The following is a 22,463-nucleotide window of genomic DNA, read 5'->3' on the forward strand; positions in this document are numbered from 1 at the left end:
TGGCGCAGTTCTCACATTCATTTTTTAAGCAGTTAGTCACTGCTTGGTTCTGCGTATTTATCACATTTCTATATTCCTGCGAATCCGAAATACAATTAAATATATTCAGTTTTGCTTCCTATAAAACGTAATGATATCTGCACGCTGCTATGTTATACAAAGTCATCGGAAGACGCACATTCCTGGAAATTCCGATAGATTGGAAACATCTGAACAGGACTCCCTTACCTCTGTCTTACTGATATCAGCCTTCTTGTGTTTGCTCCAAGAGAATTCTGGTGGTATATACATGTTTATAATAGTAAATGTAAGTTATGGAACAAATAATAAATATACAGCTAAACTATTAATCTTTATCAAAGAGTTGATGTGTCTACAACCACCCTGACCACTAGGTGGCATGAAAGAGCTATTCTCTAGCACTCAAGCTGCTTCTGTGCTATCTACGTTTATGTTTCACTGAACTCTTTGAGATAATGAAAAATCTTGAGGCCTAGCTAACATTTCTGTTCTTTGGTACATAAGAGAGTGTTTGCTTTTCTTCACAAGGAAATCTCCCCGAGCCTGAATTAATAGTAGGCAAAATGTTTCCTTTACATTTTTGGAAAGCTGAATGCAGTGAGGGTAGAAGATCTGAAGCAGAGGCCTATTTTAAAGACACAGAAACAATGCTGCAGGTAATTGCTGACTTCAGTAGTACTGGAAAAGTACATTTCAGACGCTTATACAGTCCCATTTTAAACTGTTTGAAAAATAGTTATGCTGCCCTTTGGGGAATGAATAAGAGAATCAATATAAATAGTTGAATGCCTTTGGCTTTTGGAAATAAAATGGGCAAGAGCATACTGTACAAGTGTTATCTTGTTGCAACCCTTGTTCTTCATTTTTTTTACATTCCGCATTCTTGTTCAGGGAGGTTACCTTTGTTTACAGATGGACAATGCAATGAATATATGGACATAGAGTCTAAAATATAAAAATCAACACAGATAGAAGATGTTGGCACCACTTGATGTGCTCTAATCTGTTTGATTTGTGAGCTAGGACTTTGTATTATGCTGCTTTAAACTACCAGAGCTCACTGAAAGAACACAGTGTTATAGATATTGTTATAGATAGTCATTCATTGGCATATAACGCAATGAAAATATGTGTTTGGATAAATTAATATATAACATCTCAAGATCAGCATTTATATAATGGAAATAAGGTAATTAACAGCCATATATAATTATCTCACCATGATATGGTTACATTAATATGTACAATAGTAAAGGTTATTCAGATTTTTACATTTTTCCAGCAAAATTCAGTTTTACTTTATCTTCTAAATACAAGAACATTTTTAAAGGGAGATGTCCTAATGGGTTTTTCAAGCAGTAATTTGAATGAATGAATTCCTCATTTTATTTTTTTATTTTTTTTTTGGGGGGGGGGGGGGGAGAATTAATAGAATTGCATTACAGATTTGTGCTCCTACAACTAGCCTCAATAAGCCATAAGATGCTAAACACTTAACTGAGCCTCTAAGTCTCATCTAATGGTGTGTACACACTTGTACAATCATGGCTATATTAAAATTTAGACTATCTGCATACAATATATACAATTTAGACTATCTGCATACAATTTAGACCATATAGTGCAGATTTGCACTATATAGTCTATGCAGCCAAGACTGTCTGGCTGCGATAAGGGATCGCATCAGGATCGCAAGGGTTAAAACCCATACAATCCGCATGCGATCCAGATGAGATTTTGACTATATAGTCAAATTCTCATGCACATTGTACAAGTGTGTACACAGCATTAGTCATAATGCAATTTGACTAGGATGCACCAGGAGATTGTGTTAATTAAATTGTATATCTGTGTGCAACTTTTAGTCTGTATAAGTAGCACAATGGGCCTTGTATACAGATATACAAGTGTCACACAATAATCAGCACAGTGCCCTGGTGCAGCTGATCACAGAGCATTGAGGCTAAGACGCATTTACTGGGGAAAAAAATGCCAAAAAGACAGACTTGTCACATAGGACCTTGTGCACTGACATTTGATGTTCGGCGAAACTGCAGCAATAATCTAAGAGGACACAAATGTACCTGAATCTATGTATGTTTATGTAGACCATTATTCACAAGTATTGAGCAATGTAAATACATTCCACATTGTGTACTTTTGTCATTAAATATTTTGTAAAACATATTGGGGCAAATGTATTAAGCATTAACAAGGGATCAATTAAAGGGTGATAAAGAGAGATAAATGTCCAGCCAATCACCTGCTAACTGCCATATTACAGGCTGTCTTTGAAAAAAGTCAGAAAGGAGCTGACATAATACTTGGTAATTCCATTACTGTATTAATCAATGTGCCCAGGTTTCACAAACTGTCACACTTCTACCAGATTTATTTATTATGCTGCTTTCCCACTGCCTAAACGGGTAATGACCCGGTATTTGTAAACGGATCTTTAAATGGGTAAGAGCCATAAAGACCCTTTCCCACTGCAGCTCTTAAATGGTAAATTGCTAATTAAATACCGTTTTTGTCACATTCACATTGTACCCGTTTAAACCACAAAGCAACCTATTTAAAACCCATAGTAAACATGGGCTGTCATTAAAACTGACATCAACCAATCATATTCTTGATTATTATTACTAAATACCATTTAAGACCCTTTCCCACTGCCAAAAAAACAGCTCTTACAGGGGTAAAACACTGCTTTTTACCCGTTTAACAAATACCGGTATTTGTTAAACGGGTAAAGCAACCTGGAGCATTCACACTGCAGCTCTACCCGTTTAAAACGGCTAAAAAAAACAGCAATTTACCGTTTAAGAGCTACAGTGGGAAAGGGGTATTAGTATCCTCAGAATGTCCAAAACCACACCCAAAATTGTGAATGTCTACAGTTAATTCCAGAATCTGGATTGATCAATTTTGTGTGCAAACACATAGGAACGTGTCTTATGAATGGTTATCCCATGACTGTCAAAGTATGCTGATTTATTAAGGATAACTTACAAAGTGGTTTATTGTGGGCTGTGCAGTTATACTCTAGTGGTTGCCATTGTGTAATAGACTTTATAGCTGCCAGTGATGATGAGAAGGGAGGGATGGAGGCTGGGGAGAGAGGTAGCTGCAGCAATGGTTAATACTTTGAGTGCCTACGTGAGAGATGTGCAAAACATCCCCTAAAAATGCCAGCGTTGCTCGCAGCGGCTATTCTTTTTTGCTGCAATGTTAAACAAAACTTCAATGAATTGACTTAAGATCCTTTGCTGGCAATAACTAAAGTAATTCATATTCCTCGACTTCGACCCCGGCATATATTTTGCACATCTCTCGCAGCATCGTTGGCAATTAAGGGTTCATCCTCTCTCCCTGCATCCCTCTTCGGCTCACCCCACAACCCACCTTCCCACAGGTGTGCTCATAGCTCTGGTAGGATGGGAGCTTGGACAAACTTTGAGTTGGTCACACCCCGCACAGTACAGGGGCCAGGCCGAGCAATCAGCAGCCCTAAGAATTTCCAAGATGCTCATTGTGATGCATTTTATTGTTCTATTGTCATTTTATAGCTGTAATGTGACATAGTATAGCAAGCCTCAGTGTTGTACGTGCTTTGGCTGCATGAATTCGTAAAACCTGTGTTTTTCAAAGATACCTTAATGTGTACATTAATATTAATATTTAGCCCCGTATACATAGGCCCACTGTATGGTGAAGTATGATCATGTTCAAGGGTCTAGAGATCATCAAACCCCAGAAACAAGTGTCTCTCATTAACTCCTGCTCAACTCACAGAGGAGTTAAATGAAGTGATTAATGAGTTTGGACACATACTGTTGTCCCTGGCATGCACAGTGGTGTGAAATGACACAACCATCCCTTTCGCAGTGAAGATTCTGACAGAGTGTTGACAGTGACATCTTCACTGAGTCCTGTACGATATTCCGGCAGGCAGCACCTCTGTGAGGTATTCACACCGTGCGCCTCTTCTAGAGCAGCGAAGGAAACGTGTGTGATTGTAACTGTCTATGTGCATGTTGCTGATAATTCAGGGGAAATAGCTGAGAATATACACAGGAGCACTCTCTACCACGCTGTGTTTGTGCTATGGGTTATTCAGTATGTGTAATGGCTAATTGTGTGTCACTTTATGTGACTGCCACTGACCCACAGGGCATTTCTTCATCAGTTTAGTTAATTAGTCAATAAAATAAAGATGTGTATTAATGCATTTTCTTGTTTGCTTACAAATGTGTCTGATGTTGACAGACTGGTAAAGCAAGGGCACTATAAAACAGCCAGGCTAGGCTGCAGACATGTGGGTACCATGTAAATGGATGCTGTAGTACACCCAATACACATGTATCTGTGAGCTTAGAAAGTGATGATGGCAACTGTGAGATAAATGACTTTACTTATTGGAGCATTATAGTGTAAAGTTGCTTATAAACAATACATACTTTTTTTGTTACCTTTTAGTAAAGAATTAAATATTCTGTCTTTTGTATGACAGTCAGAGCTGCTTATATCTTATTTTACATTGACAGAGCAAACAATATGGCAGCTCATATCCTTGTGTAAAATGTTAGTAAAATAGGGCAACACCATGTTTATCTACCCCTTTCACATTGCAAAAATAACCCGGGTCGGACCTGGGTTGTTGCCGAGGTGTGATCTGAAAGGGCTTTTTTCATTTTCTCGGGTCCAGCAACATTCTAAAAGAAGGGATAATCTCTGGTCGGAGCCGGGTTGCTGAGCAGTGTGAACGGCAAACCTGGGCCTAGCGGCCCGGATCCTGTTCACACTGTGGAGGAGGCAGCGCTTGGAGACAGTGGCAGCTCCAGGTGCTGCCTCATTCCCGATGACGCGCCGCCGCTCCACCCCGCCCCGCCCCCATCTGACATCAGCAAACTGGTTTATTGCCGGGTCACTGTGGCGAGCAAAACATCACAAAAGCCAGGTGGCTCCCGGAAAGGACCTCTGTCCAAATCCCGGGTTAGACCATGCATTTACGATGTGAAAGAACGTAACCGTTATTTATATCAATTCTTGAAAGCCTTCCCCATAAAGAGGGCAGGAAGGTTATAAATACAAATACAATGATGCACTTTGATATTTACATTTTAGTTGGGCGCTACCCCTGAGAATAGGCCCAATTGGCACTTTAATTGTTAATGCCGCAAATTCAATCAGTACTGTAGCTGACATACTCAGGGAACATAAACTGTGCAATGTAAGACAAGAACTATGACAGAAAACAAAATGGGAGCCATGCAAATGAATGCTAATTACCAACATGCCATGCACATGTGTGTTAATGCTCACCATGCCATGAGATTGTATGTTCATGATCAGCAACTGTAGAAGGATGGCATAAGTGTATCCTTATATAAACACTAAAGCCATAGCCAATATTTTGTTGTTGTTGTTGTTGTTGAAAAAAGGTGCTGGTAGTCACCTAATGTTGATAAATTAATTGTGGCATCCAATTTCTGGATAAGTGTGTAAATCAGGGGTTGATAATAATTTTATATATATATTTCTGAAATGATTTAACTGATTTCCTGCTTTTGGAACTAGTTATTATACGAATGGAAAATTAGGCCAAAGTATACATCACAGCCCCTGTACTAGATATCCGAGAACCATGGGGTAAATGGGGTCGGGGATGATGTATAGTGCAGTGGTTCTCACACTCGGTCTTCAGGACCCCACACAGTTCATGTTTTCCAGGTCATGGGGATTTTTAAAATGTGACAGTTGGTGATGCACAGTGCTCCTGCCAGGTGTCATGACCTGTGTGGAGTCCTTAGGACCGAGTCCAAGAACCAGTGGTATAGAGGGTGTAGATGCCCACACAGCACTGGTCACATATCCCCAGTGGTGTAGGGTGCAGCCAGCGCACCCGGAGCAGGCCCATGTCACGACGCCCCCCCTCACTCTCTCCCCCCACACATTGCAGTGTAATGGCTGAAGTGAACTCCTCACTGTGCAGCCAACAGCCCGCTGTTACCTGGAGGAGGCGGGGGTTCCCTAATATCTGTTGGTCAGCTGAGGTCAGAGACATGCGGGCGGCAGTGAGCAGCGATGACTCACTGCAAGCTCACCCTGGCTGGCACATACACACGACGGCTCACAGGTTTTGCAGGGGGGCGCCCTGCAAAACCTTTGGCGCCCGGAGCTCCATCTGCACCACCCTAGCTACGCCTCTGCATATCCCACCCTTATAGGCCCATGAAGATTTTAATTCCCAGCCCATGTAGCCCTTAATACAGCCCTGACCATGAAAAGCCCTGGTCACAGTAAAAGTGTCAACATTTTATTTTAAAAACTTTTAATATGGTTAAGAAGAATGCTATATATAAATATATATATATATATATATATATATATATATAAGAACTGCAAACTTGCCTGTGTCTGCTGCTCAGTCACTATGTGAACTAAACCTACAGGCCCCAGCAAGCATTATCCACGGCATCTGTCCATTCTGTGCATGTAAAGACATCCTTGCTACCTGTAACAGCTGATTGACATCTCATACATCTCAGTACATGCATCTCTACCCATTAATGCTGTACAATCAGCTAATCAAACACCATTCTCCCCCTGTCAGCTGGCACCAAGCTCTATTTGGTGTGTCAAATGTTATAGTTGTCTGCTTGATGTTGATGTATGATAATTTATTTAAGCTTCACATACTAATTAGGTGAATACTCTGATGTCGCTGAAATTCCTGCATCGGGTTGTGTGTGAGTGTTCCTTTCAGGTGTGGTCAGACAAAACTGCCATATATATTGTATTTTATTTTGCTTATTTTCCAGTGTAACCCTTTTATTGCCAAGAGAATTGTCAAAATAGGTTTGAAAATTGGCAAGCAAACATTTTTATTCATCAAAATGACCTGTAACGTTTACCTTATATAGGAAATATCATCTTTTTTTTTTACAAAACATTTTTTATTTCAATTTATATAACACATGTAAGCGACGCTGGCATTTTTAGCAGATATCTCTCACAGATGTTGGCACTCCTTACGGGGGGTTTTCTATGTTTTTGGGGGCTTTGTTAAATTCTCATCTCCTTAGTACAGTATATTGTTTTTGTGATCTGTTTCTGCATAAAAAATCTTCTGTTCCAGGGAGGCTCCAAAGATTAATAAATCCACTTCGTCATATGTCAGTGGTCGAGGTTCTATGTAAGTACACCCAACAAATTTATATAATGGGAACGGGATGGGATTTAAACAATGAATTTGAAAAAAAAAAGTGGAAAGCCCTTTAAGGACTGACATAGGATCCCAAGTGCAGTGTTTATAAGCAGACATTATTTGAATCACAGAAGACTTTGGTCGTGAATGGTTATTTGTGAAGTGCAAACAGAAGGATTAAAAGCATTTTGGATCTTTAAATTGATGTATCCACAATGACCCTGGGAATGCAATATGTCGGATAATATGCTATTGCATTCTCATTGCTGATTGCCTGTCTTTAAAGCTTAATTTCATAAGTGTTCCTTTGTGCGCATGAATTATCACAACATCATGTTACACATATACTTGTGCAGTGTTTGAAGATTACTTGATGGACACACCTGGGGAAATGCATGATGGCACCTTAATTCTCTTTATCTCTTTATTTTCAATCCAGATCCCTTCCCTGCGTAATTATAGCACTGTTCATTATTCAGTTACTTATTTGATTCAGAATTCTACCTGTATGTGGGGATTCCGTATATAATCCCGACGGTCAGAATACCGACAAGGACAAAATACAGACATTTAAAATACCGATAAGGACAAAATCCCGACATTTAAAATACTGACATGGTCAAAATACCGACATATAGAATGTGCAGGTGAAACTGTCAACATGACTTAGGGTCGACAGGTTGCGAGGTCGACATGGGTTTTTTCACTGTTTTTTCACCCGAATGTCAACACAGTCGACATGAACACAGTTGGAGGTGAACCGCAGCCCCTCGCATTGCTCGCTTCGCTCGCAATGCTTCGGGCACACTATTTTATTCTCCCACCATGCCCTAGTGGATGGTAGGGCATGAAATACCGCCTGTCGGTATATGTTGGTTCAAAAAAAGTGAAAAAAACCATGTCGACCTCGTGACCTGTTGACCCAAAGTCATGTTGACAGTTTCACCTGTACATTCTACATGTCGGTATTTTGACCTTGTCGGGATTTTAAATGTTGGGATTTTTTCCTTGTCTGTATTTTAAATGTCAGGGTTTTGTCCGTGTCGGTATTATGACCCATTCGGGATTTTGACAGTCGGGATTTTGACTGCATCCCGTAATGTGGCTATATTACTGTCTCACAATTTGACTGTTTCTAATCTTATTTTACATCTGATTATATGTTGCAAACCTTCGTTATTCCTAATGAGCATTCTTACTCCTGTTGACTATCCCTTCCATAATATAAGGGGCAACAGTTTTAATGGTCAGCTTTAATCACAGCACTGAGGTCATGGGTTCAATTCCCACCATGGCCCTAACTGTCACCATATTAGTGACGGTTTCCTACAGGTACTCTGGTTTCCTCCCACAATACACAAATATACTGGTAGGTTAATTAGCTTCCCCCCCAAAAAACAAAGTACGTCGTTAGTGTGTTCATGTGCATACCGGATGGGCCAAGTGATTGTTATCTGCTGTCAAATTCTATATTTCTAGTAGCCAAATAATAACAATAATGCTGCAGATAGCCTCATTGTATCCCTGTGGCCTGCAATGTCCTTTGAGTGTCATTACATGTACAGCACTTGCTGCAGCACTTTGTCAGATTATTATATTTTGTCTGACATAAAGGCACTGTCAAATAATAAAACCGACTTTTTTTAAATTATTGCTGTGAATTTTCTTTTGTTTTTACGTTATTTGGGTAGCAAAAAAATGTGCAATTTCCATCCTTAGACTATAAATGCTCACGAATGAAAAAATATATTGTATAAAAGTGATAATGTCACATTGTCTGCTTCAAAAATTATAAAATGAGTAACCCTCCATATATATGTGTGTGTGTGTGTGTGTGTGTGTGTGTGTGTGTGTGTGTGTGTGTGTGTGTGTGTGTGTGTGTGTGTGTGTGTGTGTGTGTGTGTGTGTGTGTGTGTGTGTGTGTGTATTACTGGCATATCACGATTCTGATGGATTTGCAAAAAACCTCTCCCTATTGCATCAGCACCAGCCTGCAGAGCTCACTCGTCCCCTTCATTTCACATTTGTCTTGTTTATCCCATCTCCAGATGATAGGACAAATTATTATAGTTCACTTCTGCTAGGTCACAAACCAGGAATTAAAAAAATTGCACAAGATATAATATTTCAGATTTGTTTTCAGTATTTCTACTGATGTGAAGAATGATTCGTGTAAAACAAAAGATTAAACTGTAGATAAAGTAACAATTTCAGGAGGCTGAATTTGTCTCCCAGAAATCCCGATAAGATCACCCATACGAAGACACATTCAAGACAATTGTTTTCTTTGCTTGCAATTTATATGGGTGCTCATGGAGTTTGGAATTACATGCCAGATAAGACTGTCTTTTCTGGAAACACACACATCATCTCCTTTTATCTGTCTAAATATATTTATCTGAAGACGTTTTCCTTGTTTCCTTGATCAGAGATTGTTTCCAACTCTAGAAAAATGAATCGTAGTGGAATTACAAGCAAAAAAAAAGTGACCTATCAATATCAGTACAAAATAAACAAAATACATTTTCTGTCACCTTTTGAAAGGTCATTACACGTTTATTAATGTGAAAGTTCCCCAAATAGACTAGAATATCGCTTTGTGCTTCTGAGCTGGGTGATGACTTGTGCGTTGTTGGGTTTATTTTTAAATACGTGTTATTTACTATTTCAGCAATGTGTGAGCAGCAGGGCAGCATAATTGTGAGGAGGCACATTTCCACCTTACATGCGTGGGCTTTTTTTTTTTTTTTTTCAACATTGACAAAATTGCAGTGAATGTAAGCAACCAGTCATTTGCTTTGGTCACCTGTATTACAAGTTATTCAATAAAGCAAGTTTATTACTGGTTACTGATATTCATTGCAAATGTTACACCTAAATGCAAAGTTAGGAAATGTTCTATCTAGTAGCGTCTGAGATGAGTGGTGACGTCTAGTGGTCAAATAGGGAACGTCTGAATACAGTTTATGCAGAAAGATTGAATTAACCCAACCTAACTCCCCGAGAAAACTAATAATATAAAGTGATACCTGATCAAATTGCTCTTTCATTTTTTATTCACAGTGTGTGTGAGGTCTTGGGTTAGACTGCTTCGTGATTCATTGCAAATAGCTTTGTTTTACCTCTCACTGAAATGAGCTGCAGTTTGGAACATGACAGCAATGGTATTGTAAGATACTTTAAATATATTTTTATTCTAATGTAGACAAATCTATAGATCTTGGAAAACACAATTGCTGAAATGAAAATTAAATCAAATCACTTGATGAGAAGGAAAATGGGACGTGCATATAATTGCACTCCACTTAAAACTCTTTCAAGTATTTTCACTTGCAGGTTCCTGTAGGCGGCCATTCACATTGCTTTTGTTATTATTAATATGCGGTTTTGACACTGAAGATTTGTGACAGAATTGTCAGCTATGTCATCTCTTGATGGGAAAAGAAGACATTTTAAAAGATTCAAACAGGATTGGATTTATATGTGACAGTGGGAGGAAAATAAAACGATGTAAAATATTTGATGTACCATAAAATCTGCCGTAGATCTAAATACAAGTGCTGATTTGTGATAATTTATCAAATCTTGGCAATGCAGATTCATTCATTTATGCCATATACATTTGAATATTATCATTGTTGTTATATATTCATCTTTAACAGTTATCTTTTAAATCCCATTTCGGTTGTTTTTTTTTATTTAACAAAAGCAATGCGTAATTTGGGTCATGAAGTAATCAATTATATTTATATTAGAATTATTCATTATCTCTTTCAAATAGAATTCTGTATTAATTTTAAAAAAATGAATAGTGTTTAACACCACCCGCCTAGATCCTGACGTTAGATTGAAAAGGATTGCACTTTGATTGCAACATAATATAAAGTTAAATGCCTTTTGTAACAATTCTTAGTAGTTTCAGTGTATACATAATACAGTGGTAGGCTTAGGTGTGCTACGGGTGAAAGTTGGGAGTAAATGTAGACATTACATACAGTAGTAGTGACAATAGTGTGTAACTACTTTGTGCGTGGACAGAGGTTAGTGGGATCGTACTGTGGAGTTATCACGTTTATATATGTTTGTTTTGCTTGTGTTACCCAGAAAAGGATGCTTGAATAGTTTTATATACCGGCTCACAAGAAGCGTCCTAAGTGTGTTTGCCCAACAAGGAAAGCATCAAGTGGGCAAAATGCATATTAAAAACGAAACCTATGTAGGAAAATCTAGAGGCTAAATTTAGAGTGCAGTGCATTTTTTTTTATTTGCTTAATTTAATATGCTGCCTTCTTCAAAGGATGTGATCATGTGCTTGATAAATGACCATCTCTATCTTGTGGAAATAAACTGGTAATAATGTTCTAAATCTAAACACTTCGGAAAACTGGTGTAACGCACCTACATTGCTCTTTCCTCGTGATGTATCCTGTTACACAATCAATGCTCACTGTCTGCGTCTCACCCGCATATTGGCTATGTAGTGCACAAGTTCCTCTTCTGTGTTGCTTGCATCGGGCTGTGCTTGTCTTTCTATCTGGTCCCGGCTGAGTTTAATATTACATGAGTCTGGCTAGGTATCTGATTTGCGTACAGAGGATTCTTGCTGAGCAGTGTCACTTGGGTAATATTAATTCAGATCGTGCACAGAGATACTGTCGGATATTAGGGTGGAAGACCCCTCATACACCCATAGAACAATATTAGGAGAAAACCGACCCCTTCAACTCTGCTTAAACCCGGAGAATGGAGGCTAGTGCTGGTGACAATTATAGCTTTTATACCTTTTATTCCTTTAATTATATATTTTGGCTGATTTCTAAATAAATTAAGGTATTTGCTAAGGATAAATAAAGGTGGAGGTTTAATAAGATCATTACTAATTTGCTAAATGTATACATAAGGATACATATATACAGTACGTTCCACTTTCAGGGATAAACAGATAATTAGCGTCAGCGACACTACTAGCCATTGTAAATGTGGCTACAACGTGTCAGCAGACGCATATGCCCAAACCTGTATGTTCTCTCAATATATGTGGGGGAGTTTGTTACAGAAATTAACTACATGGCCGACCCCATATACAATACTAGTAACTTACATTTCTGGAATTCTGCAAGACTTCTTTCAGTTCTGAATTCCCCCGTAGGACAGATTGATCTATCAATGTATTTTATTAGTAAGTCCACTACTTGCATTTAGGGTTGTTATAACTGTAGTTTTAATATTTTTATTTTATCTAGAAAAAAAAGAACATGGCTCATTGGATTTCCTATGTTCTTACTTCTCTCAGTCATTGTGCTGTCAATTTATTTCGTGTGTAACAATAAAAAATAACTGGCACCGTCCCTTAATTTACCTAATAAGTACCAGGAATCACTTATACTTTAAAAACAACTGCACTTCATTTTAAATATAATCTAAACGCCTCATTTTAAGACTATTATGTTTAGTGATTCCATTTTTGTTTGTTGTCTCTTAAAACTACAAAGGAAAGCCGTTTAATGATTCCCACTTATGTGGAATATGGTAAAGAGTGAAAACTAAATGTGAGTTATTTTTAAAAGTACTGAAAGGATTTGCAGTCAGGTAGACAAATTAAATCATATATAAAACAAAAAAGTAATCCATATATATATATAAAGCAAATATAATGTTTCTTTTTTAATATTTTAAAGCAATACACTGTGAGTTTGATACAAGATGCAAAATTACTGATCAAGCTTGCACAGGCTTGAATTTGATGGGTGAATATGACAAGAAAATGTGTTCAGACCAGAACAAAATAAGGCAAATTAGGGTCGTCTTTTTTGTTTTGTTTTTTTTTTGCAATAAAATCATTTTGTTTCTTCCAGAATACATACAAAAAATACCAATTTTCTCTCTTTTTTTTACTGTATACACCTTAAAAATAACTGCAATTTGAAATTATGACAAACTGCTGGTTGTTTTAGTAACAAACATGCATTGTATGTAAGATTTTGGAGGGGCATGTACCCAAATGAGACGTTAAATAAGATACAATACAATAAAAGCAGTCATTAATTATTAATATTTTTTCTTTTTAAGTAACATTAAGAGGAAATGCTTTATTCTGTCCCTGGTATTTAAAACACTACATTGGGGATTTTCACTTTACCTATCCAGAAATGCACTTTATGAGGTGTCCTGCTTTGAGCTAACATAAATAAATAAAAGTGTCCATGGATCCAGTCCTCAGATGAACACCAAAATCTATTATTTTTTTGTTTTCATTAGAAAATAATAATTAAAAAACAATTACATAATTATGTCTTGTATCTCCAAGGGCCCTAGCATAAGTCATTGGTATCCTAGAGCGGATGCTGTGGTAAGTCTTTGCCCATAGAGTGCATATGGCGAGTAGTAGTGTCCTGTGGCTGCAGGTACTGGCACTGGGGCACCACCTGTGGGGAGGGGACTCTTGGAATATGGATGGTACCTACTACTAGTGAGTCCCAAAGGGTGGTGATGAGGGCTGCGCAGAGTGAGGGGACTGTGGGAAGCCCCTGTGGGTGGCATGTGCATGTGGCAAGCCATGGCAGCCGCTGCCAGGGATGAAGAGCTTGGGTATCCGGGCAATAATTTGTCCGCTGCCCCAGAAAAGGCAGTATGTGTCCGCAAATGGCCCAGAAGTTCCTCGGAGGAAGAGAAGCGCTTGTCACAGGGACCTGTGGCTGAAACCCAGTTGCAAACATGGGGTAAAGGGTCATTGGGGAGCATGAAGCCATAGGGGTAGAGAGGGTGTCCGGAGAGAGAAGGTGGTGAGACTCCGTGCAGCGTGTGGCTGGGGTACATAAGTGGGTATCCTGATTTAAGTTCGTGCGCGCAAGTTGCGCTGGCGTTCAGCTGGGAGGCGCAGTGGTAGCTGAGGCAGTACGGGTCCCGGCACAAGCTGGCAGTCATTACAGACGGAGGGGAGGCCCCGGTCAGGGGACTGGAGGCAGATTTGCTGGAGCAGCCTAAGGAGCTCAGTTGGGCGCCCATTAAAGAATTGCCCTTGCTGTGGTCCAGAGAGACTCCGTGAGCCAGGAACTGCGGGTGGTACCCGGCGTAGGCTCCAGCCAGAGTGCCCGGATAGGACATGCCAGCGGGGGGCAGAGGAAAGACCGTGTGGCCGGGCTTATAGGGAGACACTGGGGCCACTAGCCCGGAGCCCAGCACAGAGCCGGAGGAGCCGGAGGAAGAGGCGGAGGTGGGGGAAGGGGCCGCAGAGAGGCTCTTGCACCCGCCACCACCGTCTGAGTGCGACTGGGGAAGGTCCACGCTCAGCCTCCCGTGCGATCCGCCCTCGGACTGCGAGCTCTTGGTGCATTGCTCGGATTCCTTCTTGTCTGCGCTTTCCCCGGAGGGTTTGGAGTCTGAGGAGGGCGGAGGGGTGCGGGGGGAGCCCGGGCTGCCTGTCCTAGGGGTGAAAGGGGGGCACGCGGCGCTGGGCACCCGGAATCCGGACTTATCCCCCGAGGAAGACTCCTTCTTGTCCGACTGCTTGGAGTACGGCTTGAAGCTGGACTTGTCCTCGGCCCCGATGTCGCTGAGCTTGAGTGGCCCGGACTTGGAGTCCTTGTCTGCCCCGTTGGAGGAGCCGGTCACTGAGGACAGCTTGGAAGGTGTGGGGTCCGGCTTCCCGATCTGAGAGCAGGTCTGGGCCAGGAGGGCAAGGGGGCTCTTCTTAGCATCCAGCTGGGGGGGGAAGGGGAGGGAACACAGAGATATTACTTATTTGTCATCGGATAATTCTCTCCCCGAATAATGCACATTGCCCTCATCATCAGAGTTATACACATGCACACTATATAAGCACGGGGAGAACATACAAACTCCGCACAGTGAGGGCCATGGAACCCATGCTAACCATTACACCATCCGCGCTGGCCCATATATCCCTGGACACATCTGTATGGTACAATGGTTTGACACGGGAAAGTATTGGAAGCACCGTAGCGCATTGCGTGTGTGCGGCTCCATTGGGTTATTAACAGATCATTTACATTGTTGTCTTAATAAAATGTATCTATGTCAGCGCTTGGGAACACTTGTATAGGAAGTGTCCCTTTACCTCCCCCAAAATATCGATTACTAATCCCAATGTTTTGTGGCATCGAACTCCTAAATCAATTTTACATTGTAAACATAAAATAAATATTAATAATAATTGTGCTACTATAATACCAGCATCCCTTATATTTCCCATGTATGTGTAATAACTCTACCAGAGTAAATCCATATCCATATGAAGAATATATTGCAGTCACCTACTCAGGCTTTGTGGATATTTCACCAAATAATAATGACCCCTATATAATAGTAAGGAATTGATGACTGCATGTGAATGGATAAAGCAGGAAGGTCACTAGAGGGTGATGTTGGTCCTCACCATGCCCTCCCAAATAGGCATAAGGAATGACTGTAATTCAGCACGGCCATTAGATAAATGCGGCCTTTCCACGGATTCCTATACAGGTGCGGCATCATATAAGGCTGCACATACATGCCATCTATTCATGTAGCACCAGGGGAGAGGGCTTCTTACTGGCTTTCTACAATTCTCTAGACGCATTTATATACGGACAGAAATATAAATATATCCTTACCTAGACAGCCAGCACTATATAACTAATATATATATATATATATATATATATATATATATATATATATATATATATATCACACACACAAATATAATATATCACGATTTACATTATATTTCGAGACAGTGTTCGTGGTAATGAATTAATATTGAGCCCTCCGTACTACTATGAGGACACACAATGGAGGCAGGGGTATGGGGAGAGGCAGGAGTGAGGACAGGAGCGGAGGGCAGTACAGTCAGGAATAGGGAATATAATGGAGAACAGTGTACGGAATAGGGAACTGTAATCAGTAACATATATAATAAGCTTACCTCTATGGGGCTGACCGGGGTGGAGGGCAGGGGCTGCAGGTACTCCGGGTGCAGGATGTGTCCGCTGCGGGCTGTCAGCATCTTTAGCACTTTGATGGGCAGCCTGCCGGCCTGGCGCAGGGGGTCGCTGGGGGGCACAGAGTGGACGAACGCTCTGCTGGCCGGGGCTGCTCCGCTCCTGCTTTCCCAGCTCTCTCCGCTCTCCCGGGGTGACGGACTCAGACGACTTCCAGCAGCCAAAGGAGAACTGATCATGTCCCCTGGACAGGCATTGGTGTGGGTGGGGTGCAGGGGGGAGGGGGGGTGGGGAGTGACCCCGGGTGTCTGAGCCTCGGTAATGTGTCCGGAATGGAAGGAAGGGCTGATCCAGCAGGTAATGTATCCCGTCCTGATCGCACGACCTTCAGGCAGAGAGATCGCTCAGCGCCCGATGCAGACGCGTGAGTCCGGATCCGGCAGACGCGCTGTGTGGGTGGATCTGCGGCTGCTAATAATGTACTGATCCCGCCTGATACAGCGCGAAGTGATGCGATGTATCACTGTCCAGAGACACTGCGATGTGATGTGCAATCCGCTCCTGAATCCAAGCTAGATCCTTCCCAGCCGTCGCGGTCCCAGCGCCCGCTCCCGCAGCTTACAGCACAGAGCACAGTGTGAGCAGCAGCGCAGCCAGCCGGAGTTCTGCCAGAGAAACTCACTTCAAAAGCCTGTGACTGAGAGCCGAGATTAAAGCCTTTGCCGCCTTCCAATCAAATGGGACCCCGAGGTGATTGGAGGGTCAAGGGGATGTGACGTCCCCTTTCTCTGCGCTGCTAATGCTCTTCTCTTTCTTCCCTGCCCCCTCCTCCCTCCTCCGGGTGGTTTCGCCTCTTTGCTCAAAGAACTGGGCTTACTGCACATTTTATGGTTCATGTCCCCAACTGCTCTTATTTTCCTGCAGCGCATTATCCCCATCCTGCTGTACACTGGCAGGGAAGTACAGGAGGTAGCAGATTACAGTGCAATTGCTTCATGATGGCATCCATCATCTTGGGATAACCTGCTCACCTTACAGAGTGGAAACGAATTGATACCCCCTTGTAAAAATACATATTCACTTTGATCATCCAAGAGACCTAAGGTAAATAGCAATACTAATTGTTGCAATAGCCTTCATGTAAACCTGCTCATAAATACAATGTTACAGGCAGATAAGTATGGAAGAATAGTGTCCTATGTTATAGTAGTTTATTATACTACTTTTAAAGTCATTAATTGGTATAGTGAATAAGGGGCCCATTTATGATGAATCCAGTGGCATAACAATAGCCCCGCAGACTCCGCGGGGGCACTGAGTATGTGTGGATGGGTCTACGTGGCTAACGATATGCTGCACTACTGCCAGGAGCAACATGCCTGACTTATCTGCTTGCCACCGGGCCCCGCAGATCTACTTGGGCGCTCCTCCTGGCTCCTGCTAATTGAAAATAGCCCACACAAAATGTCTGTCCTCTTACAGCAGACACTTTTTGAGGATGCTAGAAGAGGTAATGATTGGGGTAGCCATTTTGTTATGGTCATTTGGTCATTAGCAGGAGCTAGCCACGCGGAGTGCCGGGACCGCAGACAAATAGATCTGCGGCAGGGTTGGGGGGGATTTATTTTCCTGGGAGGGGGTCGATGAAATTTCCATTGGGGGGGGGCACATTTTATAGTTACTCCACTGTTTGAATTGTATATTCAATGGTTAGGATTTTTTTTTAACGCCCAGAATCGCATCACAATATGCAATGTTATCTGCAGCATTTATGACATTGCAGATGTAAAGACAAAAAGACCTCCATACACTAGTGCAGTGGTTCCCAACCCTGGTCCTCAAGTACCCCCAACCAAGGGCGTAACTACCATAGGTGCAAGGGGTGCAGCTGCTATGGGGCCCAGTGCTGAAGGAGGCCCATCTTTACTGTGTAAGTAATATGTTTTACATACATTTATCACCATCAGTTGCTAAACTTTTGCTATGGGGCCTACGAATATCTAGGTACGCCTCTGCCCCCAACAGTACACATTTTCCAGGTCACCCAGCAGGTACACTCATAGTTCAAGCACATTTTAAAAGATCCACAGGTGGAGCTAATTATTTCACTTGTGATTCTGGGCCTTATTCTAGTTCACTCTTTCTGACAAAATCCTTCTTAGATGGACAAAACCAAGTGCACTGCAGGGGGCAGATGTAAAATGTGCACAGAGAATTAGATGTGGGTGAGTAATTTTGTTTCTGTGCAGGGTAAATACTGGCTGCTTTATTTTTACACTGCAATATAGATCTTACTTTGAAGTAAAACCCCACCCAAACCTAATTCTCTATGTACAAGTAATATCTGCCCCACCTGCAGTGCACATGGTTTTGTCCATCTTAGATGGATTTTGTCAGAAAGAGTGAACTAGAATAAGGCCCTCTGTGTGGAGACCTGGAAAACATGCACTGTTGGGGGTACTTGAGGACCAGGGTTGGGAACCACTGCACTAGTGTGACTTCTTCGAGCGACCCCTCCTTGAGCCGCAGGACTGCATGTAATAGTATGCAGCTAGATCTCTCCTGCAGCCAAGCTCCAGGGGGATGCACATGAGACTGCGTTCTGTATCAAACCTGCTGTCAAATACATGCAATATGAAAGCTTTTTATGCAATTGATCATTGCAATTACATAAAAAGTGACCAAATCTGATGTATATCACATAGTGGGGCAAATGTATTAAGCTTTAACAATAGATAAATGCAAGGGTGATAAAAAGCGATAAACGTCCAGCCAATCACCTGCCAACTGCCATGTTACAGGCTGTGTCAGTAAGGAGCTGATTGGCTGGACGTTTATCTCTCTTTATCACCCTTGCATTTATCTCTTGTTAAGGCTTAATACATCTGCCCCAGTGTATGACCAGCTAAAGGCTCTGAAAAGAACTCTTCCATGCGGTCTGCTCTGCCAGGTCCCAGGGGGCTTTATGCATGCATGGTCAGCGCTAATGCGATGTACAGCGACCAGCTATGCAAAGAGTAGAGATGTTCAATAAACCCTTCCCCTTCAGCTCCCTTTGTGCTCCCTTCCAATTCCCTGAAGGAACCCCCAGAACTCCCCCATTTTTAACTGGGTTCATCTGAAAAATGTACCCTGTAAAGTCTCTGTACTCCCCCCAAGCACAGATTAAGCCGGGGTATTGGGTATGAACGGACCCTGTGTCTTTTACAGTTATGTTTAGGGCATACAGATTTTGTGGGAAATCACCCAAACAATCTCCAATCCCTGCTGCGATCCCTCCTGCACTGCCGCCAGCTGCATCCCCCATACATACCTTTCTATAGGGGATGTGATGCTGACCGATGTATCAACATCGGGAAGCAATGCAACGGGTCCCTGGGCTACCGCTATTCTCAGGTGGCAGTAGGCCATTGTAGCCTTTGGGCAGGAGATCAGCACTAACCGTGCATGCGCAGACCCCCGGCACCCAACTGAGCACATCGCAGTGATTGGTTCCTTTGATGTCATCAGGTAGGTGATGAGGTAGGTAAAGTTCAGCTCATTTAGAGATTTAAGGGTACCAAAATTAAGTGATATCCTACCCTCCCCACATGATTAAACCTAAGGATGACTTATAAACACAATTTATTAATTTAATATTTATCTCTAAATTTCTCAATAAGAAAAGTTCATCCGAGGGGCGCAGTGATACTCCAGGTTGCAGTGATTTGAGAAAGTTTGGGAATCACTGGCTTAGCTAGTAAAATACTAATAGCAATTTATTATATATAGTGAAAGATTAAACTATGTTTAGAATAATATATATATTTTAATAAAAGTGTGTGCAGATGTATTTAAAAGTATAGAATTTAAATGATGATGTAGCCTGAGTAGCATGCAGCAATGTATACATGATGTTCTTGCCACGTATGTAAGATCGCAGCAGGTGTGCAGCAGAGATAGTTCTTGAGGATGCTTTTCCCTGCATAAATAAAAATTCTACCCTACCGCGTGTGTTTTTTCCACATCCACCTTCCGTGAACCTCAGTGTGGGCTGGTCTGGCCAATCAGGCTTCTGATGACACAACCAGACCAATGCTGAGGCTGGGGAATGTGAGAGTCACATGTTTCCAATAGAGAGAGACCCTGCGCCCTCCCTCCTCACCTCCCAGCGCTGCTGCTGCTGCCGCCGCCGCCGCTGCCCTCCCCATCTCTCCTCCCCTCCATCACTTGTCAATGTGACTCCGCCGCCATCAGTCAGTTATTTGTCAGCCTCTGTCACTCCGCTGCTGATTTATGTCAGCTTTTGTTGCTGATTACAAGGCTGGTGTGACTTGAAGGGAAGAAGAGAGAAGGAGGGGTGGAGGGGGGTTCTATGTGCGTTTGAAAAGAGTCATTCACTTTAAGGAAATAGATCGTCCACATTCTAAACTCAATTTATATGCAGTCCGGGGAGAGACTCGCACTTATCATCAGGGAACCTGTAGGTGGGCACCAATAGGTCTCTTTAACTTGGGTCAGCTAGCAACTAAAGGGTTAAAGCGGTTCACGACAAGGTCATACACATACACTGTCGTGTTGAGCGGTGCTGAGTATGATGGGCTCCGGTCACCTTCTGGATGATGTTGCCTAGGAGGTGCATGGAGTTATGCCAGGTACTTGCACATTGCACCGTGATACCAGGTACTATGGAATCACGGAGGGATAGGAACACCCCGTTCTGTCCCAGCGACACTGTGGCAATGTAACCTGCCCAGCCAGGGGGACTCGCACAGAGAGAATCCAGGCCAGGCCAGGTGCAGACGGACCATGCTGGCATATAGCCCCGCACTGTGCATGGCAATGTATAGAGAATATGCCTGGATGGCTTGCAGACCACGGGCTAGACTCAGGAAACGTGGCTCCTCATTAGGTGGCTCGGCTCATTTCCATCGCCGGGTCTCTGCGGCCGTTGCCAGTTCTCGGTCATATATTGGGAGGGGGGTGACACGTTCTGAGAATCCCTGGAATTTCAATAAAACTGACACTTAGCACAAATGATTGCTCGGGATCAAAGGAAGCCCTCCTACCATTCATTACAGCGCTTATGTCTCCCCCACAGTCACCGCATTGCTGCTCAGCTCTGCATGGCTGGTGTCTCTCCGGGCACCCACCTGCCTCCCAGCTGCTCCTCATATTACCTATTACATACCTGGTGTGCATTTGTAGGGTTACCGACTAGCAGCATAGCATAGGCCTCTCGCAATGTCAGCATTACACCCCTAGAGTTACGAATCATTCTTATAACAGGCCGCACATAACATAGTGGTTATATAGTGCTCGCTGGCTAGGTAAGAATAAGTGTGTGTGTGTGTGTGTGTGTGTATGTATGTGTGTGTATATATATATATATATATATATATATATATATATATATATATATATATATATATAGTCTGTGCATATAAATCAACAATACCATAGTATGTAATTGTGCGTAAATGTGTGTCTACACTATATATGTACTGTAGATATAAATATATTGTAAATATTTACAGTATGTGTGTGTGTGTATATATGTTTATACTCATATATATATATATATATATATATATATGTGTGTGTGTGTGTGTATATATGTATATATATATATATATATATATATATATATATATATATATATACATACACACACACACACATATCTATTTATATATATATCATTGCCCGCTTTCCGATCTCGCTCCTCCGTTATTTGTCCTGTACACCTGCCTGGGATGACACCGTGGCGGCACACTGGGTACAGGCAGGCAGAACAGGTGTTGGTGTGAGAGATGAGGGACCGCACCAGTGCTCCTGGCCACACACAGGGCCTGGACTCTCATTTTCCTCTTGCCTCGCTGAGCACCCTTCAGGATGACGTTCCTGGTGCCCAGAATTGAATTTAGCATTCCAAATTCTATGTTTCCTTGCTTACACTCTTTTAGCCAGCAACATGCCATCTTCTATTAAACTATATCATATATTTATTCGCATCACTGATTATATATATATATATATATATATATATATATATATATATATATATATATATATATCAATTTCCCAAAGTTCTTTGCATCCAGTGTGTTGGAATATTGGCTCAGGCCGTAGGTGGGAGGATGAAAGCAGATAACACAAAGCAGAAGGATGGAAGTGGAGGCTGACAGCCTGGATTTTCCCCTCACGCTCAGCTAGTGCCTGTTACACCACTCTCCCCGCATCTCTCCCTTTTGTTGTCAAGTCACATTGATAAATGAAGTGCAGTAAAAGTCTGCAAAAAAAAAAAAAGA

General features: G+C 41.9%; 2 protein-coding genes across 2 annotated transcripts in view; one reads left to right on the forward strand and one right to left on the reverse strand.

The window, feature by feature from the left end:
• Positions 1-509: 509 nt before the first annotated feature.
• Positions 510-22,463, forward strand: part of LRMDA (leucine rich melanocyte differentiation associated) — a 945,168-nt gene continuing 923,214 nt past the window's right edge. The window contains exon 1 of the mRNA XM_083146229.1: positions 510-677. Within this exon, the coding sequence (XP_083002355.1) occupies positions 585-677 (93 nt within the window). The 5' untranslated portion in view covers positions 510-584. The remainder of the gene's footprint in view (positions 678-22,463) is intronic.
• ZNF503 (zinc finger protein 503) lies at positions 12,883-17,020 on the reverse strand. The gene is made up of 2 exons (XM_083146228.1): positions 16,158-17,020; positions 12,883-14,932 (listed from the first exon to the last, which is right to left on the reverse strand). Exons 1-2 carry the CDS (start codon positions 16,410-16,412, stop codon positions 13,553-13,555), a joined length of 1,635 nt encoding a protein of 544 aa, XP_083002354.1. The 5' UTR covers positions 16,413-17,020; the 3' UTR covers positions 12,883-13,552.

This window comes from Crinia signifera, chromosome 6 (genome assembly GCF_055691185.1).
Source record: "Crinia signifera chromosome 6, ASM5569118v1, whole genome shotgun sequence".
In the NCBI taxonomy this organism is placed as follows: Eukaryota; Metazoa; Chordata; class Amphibia; order Anura; family Myobatrachidae; genus Crinia; species Crinia signifera.

What these genes read in the sequence shown, in the direction of transcription:
- ZNF503 (XM_083146228.1), bottom strand. Translation starts at nt 16,412, where the DNA reads ATGATCAGTTCTCCTTTGGCTGCTGGAAGTCGTCTGAGTCCGTCACCC. An exon ending in CCCCGGTCAGCCCCATAGAG is followed by an intron (nt 14,933 to 16,157) that starts GTAAGCTTATTA and finishes TTCCCCCCCCAG; the next exon opens with CTGGATGCTAAGAAGAGCCC.